The sequence below is a fragment of the Adiantum capillus-veneris genome, chromosome 22 (assembly GCF_014529385.1).
Source record: "Adiantum capillus-veneris isolate H3 chromosome 22, ASM1452938v2, whole genome shotgun sequence".
In the NCBI taxonomy this organism is placed as follows: domain Eukaryota; kingdom Viridiplantae; phylum Streptophyta; class Polypodiopsida; order Polypodiales; family Pteridaceae; genus Adiantum; species Adiantum capillus-veneris.
Genome location: NC_140952.1, coordinates 75,818,772 through 75,835,265, shown reverse-complemented (window position 1 = coordinate 75,835,265; position 16,494 = coordinate 75,818,772). Strand labels below are relative to the sequence as shown.

The following is a 16,494-nucleotide window of genomic DNA, read 5'->3' as shown; positions in this document are numbered from 1 at the left end:
TTTCCTTTATCGCCTTCAAAATAAAAGTAGTCACCCTTGAAATTTGAGGCATGGCTAGTGCATTGGTGAAGGGTTAACCCATCTGAATGGCAAGATTGATGGGTTCAAGGCCAAAAATGATAAAATCACATTGTATCATGAGAGGAGAAATCACAAACTTTCAAAAAAAACGGACATTTTGAATGGACACGATCACATTATGATATTAATGCGTAAACGAAGAGTGCATGCCAAGAGCAAAACTAGAGGCCTTAATGGGATCAATGGGTCGAGCTTCTAGACGTGCGCTCGTCACGAGAGTCGCTAATCACATCATGCATACTACCAGAATCAAAGAAGACCACAATGCGTTAACCATTCACATATCCATAACAATGCATGAGAGACACATCGCCGATTATCCTCAACAAATGATCCCTCCTAGAATTGATGTACCATTTAATGACAAGGTGTGCACCCTTAATACTCCCATTGTTGACGAAGATGTATCTCCATTTGGTGTCCTAATTCACTACACTTGAAAGAAATGAAGCATCCACAATTGATACCATCATAATGTAGTAAATTACATCATGATGGTTCCAATAGGTTGAAGTGTAAACAAGACACAGATTGCAAGAAAGCACCGCTAATAGGTTGAAGAAACACAATAAAAGATAAAAGGTTGAAGTGTACACAAGAAACACTTAACAAGAAAGCACCTATTAAATATGAAACTGTTCTTGAGGTGGAGCATCCAAACACAACAAGTATCATCCATCCCGATTGCCAACACACTCGGCCATGTTCAAGCACTTTCAAAAACAAAAATAAAACAATTCATGTTCGAGCATTAGACTTTTTCAATCATACCACAAGAAAATGATAGGCTTATTAACCAAGACGGCCAAATTTCGTACTTGTAATGATGCAGACGAAAATTACTAAAAGAAATTTGCAAATTTTCAAAAATGCTAAACTTTCCTAAACCCCATTTGGGGCACACAATCTTTTGTCTTCAAAGAAATGATCCACATAGGCTTTACCTTTATCTTTATCTTTGACGACTACAAATTATCACATAGGCCATACCCTACAATGGAATATAGGTTACAACCACACATCAACAATTGAGCTACTTGAGGGACTCTTGGACATTTGAGTCGCGCTTGTCTACCTGCGACAACTCGTGTCCTGGATCCCCAAATCCAAAAATAATGATCAGTGAATGGTTTTATTCATTATGAGGGCGTGTCACGCAATCATATACCCTGTGATTTCAGATAGAGTCATTGTGAATGACCACCTGCAAGCATAATAAAGAATCACTATCGAGGTTCAACATAGTTTTTTTTTTTTTTTTTTTAAAGCCTATTGAACGAGATATCGTGCTAAATCAGGTGCAATACAAAAACCTGTGATTTTAGATAGGATCATTGTACATGACCAACACAAGTTTCTATTCTAGAGTTTGCATAGAAACATCTTTTCAAAAAAGAACCCGAAAAAGCGCACACTTGAATCCACTTTGTAGTTATGTGGTCCCACCTACAACCTTCATAAGTAAACAAGAGGCCGAAAGTCTAGCAATGAGAACAGAACACAGGCCTCTTCCTACAAAATTGGAATCCAAAGTATGGTTTTGCATGCCAAGATGACAGCCCAATCTTCCACAAGCCCTATCATTATATGGCATGGAAAGCTAAGGTTTAACACTAATATCTGATTCCATTTTTTGATTCATTACTTGTATTGCTTGCATTTCGGAATATTCTAATCCATGCACACAACACAAATATATACGTCTCACATATGTAATGGGCCCCTTGTTATTGAAAAATGATTGAGAACTAGTTAGAAAAGGGTCCCTTGTTCATGAAGGAAAAGAAGATAAAATAATCTCATAAAACAAAACTAATAATAAACAAACTAAGTGCTTTTTTGGCCTGCTAAAACATGCCTTACAGCACCGTACATTCTTCATGTGTGTAATTTTGGATTCTAACAGGCACCTCTCATAATCAATGGGCCACAATGGGTTCTTTTCTTGTTTTAGAATGCCCATGTGATTCTTCACCTTGCTTACTTCATTTCGGCGAAAGAACTAGGGCTACTAAACATATAAAATATACATGCCAAAAACTTAATCTGATTAATATAGGAACTCCTGAATATAACGTGCTGATTTCAAGCATTAGCATCAAAATGCTGCTGGTTTACTAGCAGGTCAATTACCATGTCCCAAAGAACACGGTCATTTCCAGCTCCTCGTACAAAATTACAGCCTTTTCTTTTAAAAAAATTACATTACCCAGACCACTTTCTGGGTAGGTACTGTTTGTGAGACCTTGTGCGGTGGATCAATATAGACAATCAACTTCACCAAGGTAGGGCATGAAATCAAAGAGGAGGCAGCAACACGCCCGACACTAGGAAACATACTCACAGGCAAGAGACCGCAATTTTAGACTATTGTCCACTTTCATGAGGACCCTGAGAAGAATTTTGATTGGGCTGTTCAGTTCTGTTTTGATTCGACGCTCCAGCAAACATTTGAAGCATCGACTGCATCAAACCCGCAAACTGTGGGTCACCTTCAACCGTCACATTCATATTGCCATCCATCCTTATCTCTGGTTGCCCATCAATGTGTATCCCATGCATACCATCTTCTCCTGGACCTGCCTGATCCCCGGCAAATTGGGCTGCCAAATTTGCAACGGCAGGGAAAAGACCTGCCATTTCTTGTGGAAGTTGGACATTTAATGGGATTGTTGTGCTGTATCTAGCTTCTGGACCCTGCAAGGAACCTCTCTCTCTCTCTCTCTCTCTCTCTCTCTCTCTCTCTCTCTCTCTCTCTCTCTCTCTCGCTCGCCTTTCACACCTATCCGCTTAGTTTAGGATTCCGCAGTATTTATATCTTGTTATCCCTAGTTGGATTTATTTTGTTAATCTGACCTGGTATCAGATACACCGCATTGTACTTCCTGGTCTCTTTGGTCACTTTGGTCTTTTGAAGACGTTAATATAACATTTCATTTCTCTCTCTCTCTCTGTGTGTGTGTGTGTGTGTGCGCGTGCGCAGTGCACGAAGCGAACGCCTCTCTCTTCAGAGAAACACGCAAAGTGAAGGCCTCTCTCTGTAGACAACAAAGTGAAGGTCTCTCTCTACAACACGCAGGTCACAGCTAGCAGGCAGCACACAGGCAGTGTGGGGCGGGCTGCGTGAGGATGCAGAAGCACTAAGGGCACAGAGGCAAGGGAGGTTCTTGCAGGCCAACACAAGTCCTATAGGTTGCACATATCATTGATGATGAAGCAACCAGACAATACTTTCGATCCAGTGGCATTTCAAACACCGCCCAAAGCAAAGGTCACATTTAGAAGGAAAGGTCGGGACAACACATTGTCGCTTGGCTCTCTCAGAGCAGGAAAACTATCCAAGGTAAAGGATGCCCTAATATTTGAGAAGGTACATGTGATAATTAAGACGGAGAGTCTCAGAAAGAGATGTATGCAGTTGCGGAGAATTATAGAAATGCTATGTATGCACATATGAGGAAAGAAATGGAAAAAGAGACACTTGGTAAGCGTGATGAGATGTCCACGGCACTCAAAGGGGAGATGGAAGCCATTGTGAGGGCAGAGATGAAGGTAATGGAAGCTGTGATGCAAAAGAGGCTAGATGAGGCTTTTGCTTCTAGTGAGCCTGGAAATCAGATATGGAAAAAGGCTTAAGTGCAAAAGATACATTGCTTGAAGAACTTAAGGGAGAGCTGGCAGCTTGTAAGAGTAAAAATATTCAAGGTAAGGAGGGAGGAATTCAGCCCTTGTTGACTAAGAAACTCGAGAAGATCAGAGAACAGGTGAAAAATCTCCAGGAAGAGGAAGAGCAGAAGTCAAGACAACCACTTCATGGGTGGATGTCCTCACCAAAACGCAAAAGAAGGTTGCAGAAGTTGAAGAGTGGATTGAGGTTGCAAAGACGGGAAAAGCAAAGGTGGCTGAAGCTACACTGGCAGCCACCATCATCAATATGACCATTGAGGAAAAGAAGAAGTGGAAGACTAGAGCCCTTCATGTGTGTGTCATAGGACTTAAGGACACTAAAAATGTGGAAGAAGTAGTGAAAGAACTCCTAGCCTCCAGGTCATTACAATTATTATTTTTTAACAACACACTAGAGGGCCCATAGGGGGAGGTGCTTATCCCTTCCAAATATTAGCCATGAAACATGGTCGGGCAAGGCCCGCGTACCATCGGGCAAGAGCTTAAAGGCATAGGCATTTCTGAAGCCACACAGACAAGTGCATGGAGAGTGGGGAAGAAAGGAAACGGTGGGGAAGGAAGTTCCAAGGAAAGAGCACTCATTTTACATCTCCCTACTGTAGAAACTAGAAGAGAGTTCTTGAAGAAGTAGCCAACCCTTAAACAAACTGGGATATTTCTAGGTGATGACCTCACTTCAACGCAAATCGCACACATGCAAGAGCTGACGCCAGAGATCAAGGCTCTGAGGGAGAAGGGCAAAATTGCTTTCTATAGAGGGGGAAGAGTGGTGATCTTGGAAAGACGCATGCATGACAGTGCAAGACCTATGGGACCAGTCTCAAAATTGCAGTATGGAACTGTAATGGATCAATGAAGTTACATCTTGGTGCATTTGAGGATAGTTTCAGGGGAAGATACATTATTGCCTAGAGTGACAGGATACCATTGGGACCACTTGTAGACGAGGTGAGATGAGAGCATAGAGAAAGTGGGTCAGAGGTGTAGCAATTTATTCAAGGAAGAGTTGTACCCTCACCCTATCATTCGTATTGTTCGTAGAGATGAGCATGCTAGATATATGTGGGTCAGAGTGAGCAGAAACGGGGAGGCCACTTTATATTGCAATATGCTATTTCCCCCCAAGCACATCTCTCTATGCACCGTCCAAGGGGCAGTCACCATACGTGATTTTAGATGAGGACATGTGGCAGTTCTCTAGAGATGGGGATGTCATCCTCCTAGGGGACTTCAATGCCAAGACGGGCCACTCTCAAACAGCCTTCTATGATACCTCAAAGGAGATGTTAAGAGAGTTGGATGCCAGTGATATGGGATTGGCCACGTGCTCACAGGATGTGGTGCATAATGAATATGCGAGATATTTGACAGAAGTGGGGACTGCACATGGATTGGCCATCCTGAATGACCTACAGAGATTTCTAGAGTAAATGGGTTCACTTGTTTTCCTCACAGACATGGGGCTAGCACAGTGGACTATGTTATGGCTCGGCCAGTTTAATACCATCTAATCAGGATTTTACAATCGGCCCCAGGCCTGTTGGGGTAGCAGTAGATCACGCCCTCGTCACATTTAAAGTTTCATTCCAATTTAGTGCAACACCGCTGGCACAGGCATCTACGCATACTAGATACACTTTTACATCAGAGATCGACTCTATCTACATGGATAGTATTTACAAACGCATGGCCACAGAGGAGCCGAGACGCCCATTAGAGGAGCTTACTCATATATTGACAAGACTTTACATGATGCCGCAGTAGAGGCATACCCACGCACCCAACTCGGGCATAGACGACGTTCTGGGAGTATGCCCCAGAATAGTTGGTATGATGAGGAGTGTAGAGAGACAAGAGCCACACTTCAAAGAGAGGTGTTCCTGGGAGCTATACCCACCATAGATAGTCACAGATAGCCTTCCGCCAACCTAGTGATATGGAAGAAGAGGACTTATCTTGCTCGACTAGAGGAGGAATTGTACAAAGCTATTCATGAGCCAGAACTCAGGCGAGGCGTGGAGACTTTTTCATGAGCATCCCCCCTTACCGGCTCTCATATCAACCGAGATTTGGGGCGCATATGCAGCATCTCTTTACACAGCTTCAGGATAGCAGTCTCTACCCAACTCTCCGGAGCCATGCATACAAACCTGCACTCTCTTTACCGCCGAGATGGTAAGAAATCCATTGATAGGAGGAGAACAAGGAGAGCATATGATCATGATGAATTGATGGCAATCACTTTATACATGCTAGAGATATGCTCGCACAGCTTCTTGCAGTAATGTTCAACTGAGCCATGCGTGAGGGTTTTCCGGATACTTGGAGCATGTCCACTATTTGTGCCTCTCTTCAAGGCAAGAGACCCCATGATACCAGAGAATCACTGTACTATCATGATTGGGCGCGCATCCATTCATGAGCAGCGACTGAGAAGATGGACAGAGAAAGGAGACATTCAAGCATCAGGCAAGGCAGGTTTTAGGAGGGGCTTTTCTACACTTGATCATATATTGGCACTCAGAGCTGTTATTGAGGAAAGCAGATCACATGGTAGGAGGATTTACTGCAGCTTTGTGGATTTTCGCAAAGCATTTGATACAGTTCCCAAAGCTCGACTGATGCAGATACTACACGAGATGGGAGTACCCAAAGAGCTGATTTGGGGAATCATGGCTTTATACAGGACAGTCGTGGGGCAGGTTCGTACTCCCCAGGGGTTGTCTGAGCATATTCACTCCACTGTTGGAGTGAAACGCGGATGCCCACACTCCCGTACATTGTTTGGTTTGTATGTAGATGAGGTTTCAGATTACATTGAGAGGGAAGGCAATAGAGGAGCTCAGCTAGCAGAGACCTGGATCTCATTACTACTGTATCCAGATGATATTGTGTTAATCTCAGATTCGCCTGAGGGGATGCAGCAACACTTGGCTGCATTGTATTGCTAATCATAGCGGCTTGTCAGTGAACCTTGGTAAGACCAAAGTTATGATGTTTACCACAGCAGAGTGGGTCAGGCGATCTGCACCGACCTTCACATATGGTCAGCCAACGGTTGAATATACAAATGCATACACTTACCTAAGAGTGGTCTTCAACAATCCAAGGTTCTCCTTTTGGAGAGCAGCAGAGACTAGACTGACGAGAGCATATGCAGCTACGGGGAGCATGGAGAGGATGTGTTCGTAGATTCAGTTTCAGGAATCTCGAACAAAGCTCTCGCTTTTTGACACTTCAGTTACCTCAGCTATGCTTTATGGGGTGCAAATATGGGGACCATCATAGCGGAGCTTGCTGTCACAAAGCGATGACGTGGCATGACCTAAAGGACGGACTCCGGGTAGAGAGGAGTCAAATCCCTAGCGAAAGATGTAGCTTTATGGGGTGCAAATATGGGGACCATCATAGCGGAGCTTGCTGTCACAAAGCGATGACGTGGCATGACCTAAAGGACGGACTCCGGGTAGAGAGGAGTCAAATCCCTAGTGAAAGATGTAGAAGAAGTTTTACCAACTTTCAAGTCTTACCGAGTAGCCCAGTTTTCAAAGTTCAATTCCTACCAACTTATGGGGCTCTGTCCAAGGGGGCCTAAGGGACACAAAGGATTGAAAAAAACTTTCGTTGAAGGTTGATGATGTGCCTGTTGTACGAACGCCCGAAATTTACGCTGCTAGCGTGGCAGGCCGTACAGATTTCCACAAATCGCGCTGGCAGCTTCTAGCGTTAGCTTTTGGATCTAGATGCTTTTAGACTTGAAGCTTTTCATGTACTTTGCTTTTGGAAGGATCGAGGCCTATAAATTGATTGCCAGGGCCTCAGTCTTGGGCAAATTAGCTTGGAAGCGCTACTGATATAACAGGCTTGGACACTCCAAGCCAGAAATCAATAGCAACACACGAACAGAAACTTCAAAATCATTGAACTTTAATAGAGAGAGAGAGAGAGAGAGAGAGCCCGCCGGAGTTCCGTGCCCAAAGGTATTGGCCCCAAAGTCTTGCGCCCCTTTCAGCAGTCAGCGAGATTTGCAGAAGTCTACCACGTCAGCATCCTTTACGCTTTAGCCTCTGGTTTTATTTTTTTAAGTGTTGTGTCCCCTGGGCCCCATCGAAAGGTACCCCATAAGTTGGAACAAACTTATAACTTGCAGTTTGTCAGTTCCCCTTGTCTGGGTGGTCATGCCACGTCATCACTTTGTGACATATCCCCCTCTTGAAAGAATTGTAATCACCCTCAATTACGCCAGCAAAATCAAACATAAGTCATAAACCAGTTCAGTAGACACCGACTCTAAGTACAGACGCACTAGACGACACAAATCCAGCACTTGCACAAAGACAACAGTCACTGAACATCAAATCACATTCAAATTAAATCACATAAAATCCATCAAGATCTAGGACCATGATTTCTCAATAACGTGTTTAGCAATCGCATCTAGATCCACACAGGACCTCACTGATGTCTGATTAACAAATTCTTATTACGATCGTGCCCATAGAATCTCAAGACCGAAATGCTGCAGTCATTTTGTCTTTCAAACCTACACTCAAACACAGTTACATGAGAGAGCACACATAAATCAGATTCATTTTCGAGAATTCCCATGTCGAAAAACTTCTTTCACAAAGTCATATAGAAGAATATTGTCAGCCAATCGGTATTCCTGAGGAGCAGAGTGACTACCCTCTTGTGCACTCCCGTTTGCACCAGATATTCAACCTTGTTGATCTGTGGGATCTTTGGGAATAGTCAAAGCTAGACCGAAAATCTCAAGGTGAAGTCCCAATATCTGAGTATCTACTACGTCCTCCTCCTCCATCCACTTCTCATCCAATGCCGGATAGTTCTTGAATTTCACTTAGAACCGCCGTATCACTTAACCAAAATCATGTGCATTTACTCTAACATTTCTTGATGATGAACTCCAAAAAAGGATGCGGATCTACAACACAGCCAAACTGGAAGGAAGGCAGGGGAGACCCACTCACCGTGCACCTCAAAAGCCAAGGGAAGGTACCAAGATGTAAATCTCTCCGACCAAACCAACTTCCCTCAATCTTCTTTGAATTCACTCTCAAACAGACCTACAAACTGCCTGATATCCATAAAATAATTGGCCTCAACCATTGTCTGCTCCTGAATGATACCATAGACAACGTCCCTCCTCCAGAAGGAGTCCTCATGTAAAACCGGTACTCTAAATCAAATCATGGGGGCTTTCTCTAGGCCAAGGGAAATGTGACGTGTTCCTGATAACTGCAAGAAAAGTAGGTCGACACATAGTGGCCCACTCCTCAAAGAAACATCTGAAGATCTCCATGGACCAACCGTGAAGAACTAAGGTGGCAAGATCTCACAAAGCGGGACAATTGCTAGAGATGCAAAGCTTGCTGAATAGCCAAAATCCTTTGCAAACTGCGAAGAACCCCCCCCCCCCCCGAACAAAACCTATTGTGAGAGGCACTTGTGACTAGTCTATCCAAGGGAAACTCATGCTGCTCTAGAACTGCCATCGACTGTTGATCCTCCTCTATCCCTCTGTCAAACAGTATCAGTTCATAGTTACCCGGAACGCGGAACGGGAACTGGCCTCCCTGCGGAACGGGGGAACGGGTCCGGAACAGGAACGGCGCAGAACGGGAGGCTTAAAAAACACCCAAATAATTCTATTTTTAGCGTTATGTGTTAAATACAAGTAGTACTAGAGTCCTTTGACTCTAATACCCACAAAAAAACAAGATTTGAAGACCATTCAACCTTATTATGACTTGATTAGGATGTGTGGCGCCGCGGCCATGGATGATGGTACACACACAACATTGAACAAACACAATGCCCATACACAATAACACATGTAATTACAGATTAGAGCTCTCAAATAATTGCAAGAGTAGAAGTCAGAGATAACACTTTTCGCTTAAATTTGGCTAACAAGGCCCGCCAAGGCGCTACAAAAAAACCAACGGTGACATATACCATAATGAGACTACAAGGATGCCAACCCAATGACCACAATACCAAAAGACTAAAGGTGGCACATACCATAAAGATGCTACAAAGAGGGCAAGCAGCCATACAAAAAGGTAAGGATAATGGAAGTCCTAAAGTCGCCACTCTCAAGTCTCAAGACTCAAGAGCCACTGGCCTGAGAGGCCTCCCAATTCGTAATAGCCGGCTGTACATCATGGATATCCTCCCATTCCTCATCATCGAGCTCTAGGCCCGCCGGCTCGATCTCAGCCATGGATAAAGTACCTGGTGTCGGTGGCGCTGCATCTCTACCTGCCTGAGGAGCCTCTTGCTCCATCTCCCACTGTGTAAAAGGATCTGTCTGTTTGCATATACTCTTGCAAAGCATTTTCAAATTTGCTGACAAAGACAAGATCATTTGCCTTCTCCACTCCAACTCGATTCCTCTTCTTGGAAGCAATGTGGCTAAAGGTACTCCACAATTGCTCCAAGCATGAGGTACTAATTGACTGGCTGAGAATACGGATCGCCAATCTCTGAAGCTCAGGGTCATCATAGCCATAGTCCTCCCACCATAGCATTGAACCTATCTTTCTACGATCAATCTAAGCATCTGGACTGCCAAATGACCCCCGCATCTCTCTAAGTTGTCTCAACTGATCTCTAACGATGCGTCGCCCATCTCTATCTAGAACCATCTTGTTTAAGATCTCTATAAATTGGTTCATGACTTCTCTGTCTGTCTCTTGCCCTGCACCTTAGAACTCTGGATCCACAATGTACGCTGCCTCGTGTAAAGGAGAGGCATATGAATTCCACCTCGAGCTGCAAAGCGCATAGATCTCCTCATATCGCTCTGCTTTCGGCTCAAGTAGTGCAAGCTGCTCGATCATGCGGTCCATTGCCTCATAAACCTTGACAATCCAAGGGTCCATGCCATCCAAAACTCGAAGCAAATGAACCGACGGTTTTACCTATGCATCTAGACTCTTGAGCTCCTTCCAGAACTCAAGATCCTCTGCCTTATCCTTGCACAAAATATCTGCAATTGTCTTTGCATCGGGGGAGGTGGTGAACTCATCACTGATTGAAACAAATGCAAGGAGAAGGAGATAACGCAAGGAGTGAATCTCTCAGCTACACGGACCGCCTATAGACACGCATCGGAGGAACCACTCGACCATAGCCACCATCCAGCAGCTCCCCCATGCTGGGGCCAGCGTCCGAGGACATAGGTGTGCACCTGTAAGACAGAGCGTCCCATACCAACCGGCCTCACCTCCTCGAGGTGACCTCGCGCACTCCTAGCCTCGCGAGCTAACCAATGGCACTCTGCAAGTGGGGGTCGATAACTGCAAATGAGGCCTTGGCCTCCCTTTTATAATAATGGCCGGCCATACAGTCCGGGTTCACACTACGTCCACCCAGACACTGGACGCCCATCTGAACGGCGTCAAGGCTAGATCCCCTCTCCTACGAGCGGGACATAACATACTTTCCCCCTTAAGAACCATTAACGTCCTCATCAATGAAGTGGGGATATTGAGTTTTCAAAGCTCTAACTAGTTCCCAAGTAGCAAACCTTTTAGATTGACCCTTCCATTTAATTAAGTACTCGTCCTAAGCCTTTTGGCGCGTGTCACAAAGTGATGACGTGTCTGCCCGGGAGCCGAGCTGCTGAAAACCCTAATTCTGCAAACCCTAACCCTAAAATCTGCCAAAAAACCTAACCCTAAAAACTGTCATAAACCCTAATGCTAACCCTAACAGCAGGCTGAAAAACGGTGAAAAGCGCTGAACTGCTGACGTGGCCTGTTTCCGTGATTTGCGGCGCAAAAGCAGGGCTGCGGCAGTTTTGCTTTATTTTCCTCTTGTAATCTAAATAAGCGGTGAGGGTTCACACTCTGCAGAGCACCTGGACGCAGAGTCTGAGAGTGAAACCCTAACCGCTCTCTTGTACTTTGAACTGATTAATACATAAAGAAATACCGAAAGGGACGCCAGAGTTTGGGGCCAATATCTCTAGGCACGGAACTCCGCCGGGCCATGCAAATCTATTGTGAACTGTGAACTGTGAACTGTTTTGAAGTGGTTATTTGGTGCTGTCATGATTGATTCTTGACTTGGAGTGTCCAAGTCTGTTAGAGCACGAATGACGGGTACGATGATCTAAAACTGCCTCTAGTTCTCAAGGAATATACTCAGTTTGCATATCTTGCCATACATTTTCCTCGATAGGCACAACAACGTCAGCTTCGCTTAATTTTACTTTAAGGCAGCTGACATGAAACATTGGATGTACACTAACATCCGAAGGAAGAGCCAGTTTATAGGCAACTTGGCCAATCTTCTTTGTGAATCGGCTCCATGAAGCACTGTATTTTACGAAGATAGACCTGCGATCAGGCTATCATCAGATACAGATCAAACTGGAAGATATTGCTAAGATAGGTTTCCATACGCGCTATGGTCACTATGAGTTTTTGCTCTTGCCTTTTGGTTTGACCAATGCTCCATCTACGTTTCAGCAAATGATGAATGATCTACTAAGATCATTTCTAGGCAACTTCGTTGTTGTATTTCTTGATGACATCTCGATCTACAGCCGAAGTTTGTATGAGCACTTGGCGCATATACGCGTTATTCTCGAAGTACTGAGAACTGAGAAGCTTTATGCTAAGGCTTCCAAGTGTGAATTCTTCAAGAAAGAGCGTCTGTTATTGGATCACATCATTACTCGCAATAGAATTCGCGTTGGCCCCGAAAAGTTGGATAAAGTGCGAAATTGGCCCATTCTCAAGAATGTGCGCCAAGTAAAGTCTTTTTTAGGCTTTACAGGGTTTTTTCACAAATTTATCAAGGATTACTCTAAAGTTGCTGCTCCGCTTACGCAACTTTTAAAAAGAGGGACAAAAGGGCCGAAGACTTTGGGTCCTCACCGTAAAGGTAACCCACCTGTTGTTTGGAATGAGCGTCTCGACGAGAGCTTTCGGACACTAAAGCACTTGGTGACTACTGCACCAATATTGCACATTGTGGATCCTAGCAAACCGTTTGTGGTTGAAACGGAGCTAGTGATTATGCCATTGGTGCGGCATTTTACTAGGATGGACGTCTTGTTGCGTTTGAAAGTAAGAAACTTTTTGACGCTGAGATGCGTTATCCAACGTATGAGAAGGAGCTTTACAGCGTAGTTCACGCCTTGAGGAAATGGCGACACTACTTGTATGGCTCTACATTTGTTGCATGGACAGATCATCACTCCTTGCGCTATGTCTGTGATCAGGGTGATCTCAGAGGCCGGAAGGCTAGATAGGTTGAGCTTATGCAAGAGTTTGACTTTGAGATCCGTTATAGAGAAGGATCCAACAATCGAGTTGTCGACGCACTTAGCAGGATTTCTGAGGTTAATGCCTTGTCTATGGCTGAAATCTCGACGGATCTCTATCTCTCTCTCCGAGGCTATGTCATTCCGATAGCTATTTTGGCAAGATATGGAACGAGGTCGAAGCGGGGCATGACTCGCGTACAGGCTTGGGTGACAATATTTCATTAGAGGTGGACTATTGTTCAGAAATGGAAAAGTCTGCCTGCCAAAAATGGATGAGGTTCGACAAAGGATTTTGTGTGAATGCCACGATGTTCCTAGCACTGGGCACCCAGGCATGTAGAGAACTTTAGCTTTGGTCAAGCGATATTTCTATTGGCCAAGGATACGCTCTTACATAGAGAGCTATGTGATGAGATGCGCTCAGTATCAGGTCAATAAGACAGAGCGCCTTAAGAAAGCTGGCCTGCTATGTTCCATGGACTTCATCGTTGGTTTGCCAAATACTAGTTGGGGCAATGACGCCATATGGGTTGTGGTCGATAGACTTACAAAAATGGCGAAATTTATTCCAACGAAGTCGACAATAAAAAGCCATGAGTTGGCGGTTTTACTTGTTGATCAGCTTTATGAGCTGTACGGTCTGCTAGAGGATATCGTCAGAATTCGAGATACTAAATTCACTGGGCGATTTTGGCGAGATGTGTTTGCTCATCTTCAGATGAAGTTGAGTATGTCACCTTCTGACCATCCTGAGTCCGACAGACAAGCTGAGAGGATGAATCAGACGCTACAGAACATGTTGAGAGCCTCTGTCTCTCACATGCAGTCTGATTGGGAATGGTATCCTCCACAATTAAAATTTGCCTATAATAGTAGCAAGCATTCTGCTACTGGATTTAGCCCATTCATGCTGATGTATGGATTTGAGCCTAAATCCCCAATTATTGTTGGCTTAAAAAAAGTCAAGGAATGCTAAACTCGTGATTATTTGTATGACATGCAAGAAATGCTTGAATTGGCTAAGGATAGTATAAGAACGGCTCGAGATCGAGTCAGTACTTATATTAATCAAAAGAGATCTCCAAGGACTCTAGATGTGGGACAATGGGTCTAATTGAAGATACCCAAGGATTCCAAGACTATGCGAACGGGAAAGCATTATAAGCTTTCAACTAGATATTATGGTCCATTCTTGGTCACTCAGATCATCCATACGCGGGAGCGGATACTTGTTCTTGATAGTGAGCTTATTCAACCCCTTGTAATCCACGCAGAAGCGCATAGTGTTATCCTTCTTTCGAGAAAGTAACACTGGCGCTCCCCACGGGGATTTACTTGGCCGAACAGAACCCCTGTCGCGATAATCATTCGGTTGCCACTAAATCTCGTCCTCCTCTGTTTTACTAAACCGATAGGGTTTCTTTGAGAAGGGTTGACTACCAGCCACCAACTCAATGCCATGATCTACTCCTCTCAAAGGCGGCAAGCCAGGAGGTAGATCATCAGGAAAAACATCCTTGAAATCAGTCATGATTTCTCGGATAGGGTTGGATTCATCAGAAACCCCAAGCTCAACAGAAGAACATGAAACATTTTTTCAAAATTCAGTGACAGAAGTACCAAGCACTAATGAATCAAACCAAGCAGATGGTACACATTGATAAAAGTCAACATCAGAAGACTTTGTATCCTTATACATTTCCAAAGCAGTAACAATTGGTATTGCAAAACCATTCTTTACAAAGATCTGATTACAAAGTGAAACAGATACATAAGGCATGTCCTGCTTAAACAAGAGCGTGATGTATATAATCAATATACAATGAGTATTGTTTATCATAAAACCATGGAATTCCTAAAATAACATCTGCTCTATCCAGGCACATGATGTGGAAATCCAGGTTCTCTTTGTAATCAGCTGGCTCGAGCAACAAATTTGGAACCGTCTGATTCCATACATCCGTATCCTCGCCACAAGCCATCTTCACGTGATACTCATGGTCATGTCCCACGTCTGCAGGCTCAGTTTCTGCACCAATTTTGCATCCACAAAATTGTGTGAGCTTCCATTATCAAGGAGTACGGTCACGTCATGACCATTGATCTTCTCGAGAAAATAGAGAAGATCGTGCTTATCAAACACTTTGGTGCTAAAAGTACAATTTGTGCATGAATTGTGCGCTAAATGATGGATTTCAACTTGAATGACATCAGAGTTACCTGACATCTCGTGAATCTGAACCGAAGGATGACCTTGCGGTTTCTTTGTCTTTTTCTTAGGGCACTCCTTGATTTGATGACCTGTCTGCTGCCACATCCAAAGGAAGCCCCCTTCTTCACTGCATCAGCAATTGAAGCACTTTTTGGCTTTCTTCTTCTCCTGAGAAAGTCTCGACGGTGATTTGGACTTTTGCCGGAATCGGGGTCGCTTCGAGGTCACTTCCTCGAAGCACCCTCGCCGGATTGATGATCTGAAGTTCTTTTCTTCTCATAATCCGCTCCATTTATCAAATGGAATGTCCTTGCCTTTGCCACTGCATCCTCGATGTCAATCGAGGCTTTGTCCTTAATTAAGGCCCAACGGTAATCTTTATGTAATCCCAGCAGGTATATGTGCACAGCGTGCGTGGAATCCACCTTGCAAAAGGTGAGCGCTTCTTTGAAAGCCACTGTGTACTTATCAAAAGACAGAGCTTTCATCGAAAGACTTTGCAATTTGGCGTAAGCTTTCAAAGGATCCATTTTGGCGAAATCTTTTTTGAAAACTTCACACAAAAGTCAGCCCACGTCGTAGGCTTCTCAGTTATATCACGCCACCAGGTAAGCACCTTGCTGCGCAAATAAAGAGTAACTATCTGAATAGTTCCTCTTTATTTGCGCAAATAGTTCCTCTTTATTTGCTGCGCAAATAAAGAGGAACTATCTGAATCCTCCGTTCATCATGCTCCCCAAGGAGATCAAAATACGTGGTCCACTGGTGAAACCAATCATTTACGACCAGTTCCGTATATTCCTTCTCCTCCCTTGAGAAATTTGTAGTTTTGTACGAAATTGTGGAAGTTGGACTACCCTGTGAACGCCCGAAAGCAACGACCTACGTACGCAATTGCTGGAGATAGGTTTCACCTTGGAAATACGCGGAGTCGTCGGACTGAGCCGTATTTTCCAGAGCAATAAGCCGAGAATTAAACCCCTGCCCGGCCCCTACAAGAGAGGCCACGGGAAAGTTCGTCTGAACGTTCGCATTTTCCGGAGCACTAACACGTTGGTCGAAGCTATAGAAGTACTTGTAATCCACGTGTATAGAGCATGCATGAACGGAATTTGAACATTACCTAGTGCGTCGTCACGCTGCGCATCCAAGCTGGATGAATCCATGGCGAAGTCCGTGAAAACTGGAAGTTTCACGCGAAACTTGATCT

At 44.2% G+C, this 16,494-nt stretch overlaps 1 protein-coding gene across 3 annotated transcripts in view; it reads right to left on the bottom strand.

Moving 5' to 3' along the window:
- Window positions 1-920: 920 nt before the first annotated feature.
- Window positions 921-16,494, bottom strand: part of TPR8 (Tetratricopeptide repeat (TPR)-like superfamily protein) — a 121,867-nt gene continuing 106,293 nt past the window's right edge. Inside the window, exons 10-11 of one of the 3 annotated variants that reach the window (XM_086495878.1) lie at window positions 2,426-2,778; window positions 921-1,285 (exon numbers count right to left, since the gene is read on the bottom strand). In XM_086495878.1, the coding sequence (XP_086352004.1) occupies window positions 2,449-2,778 (330 nt within the window). In that variant the 3' untranslated portion in view covers window positions 921-1,285; window positions 2,426-2,448. Of the gene's footprint in view, window positions 1,286-2,108; window positions 2,779-16,494 lie in introns of those variants that run through there. The other 2 variants (XM_086495879.1, XM_086495877.1) reach the window with 2 other exon arrangements.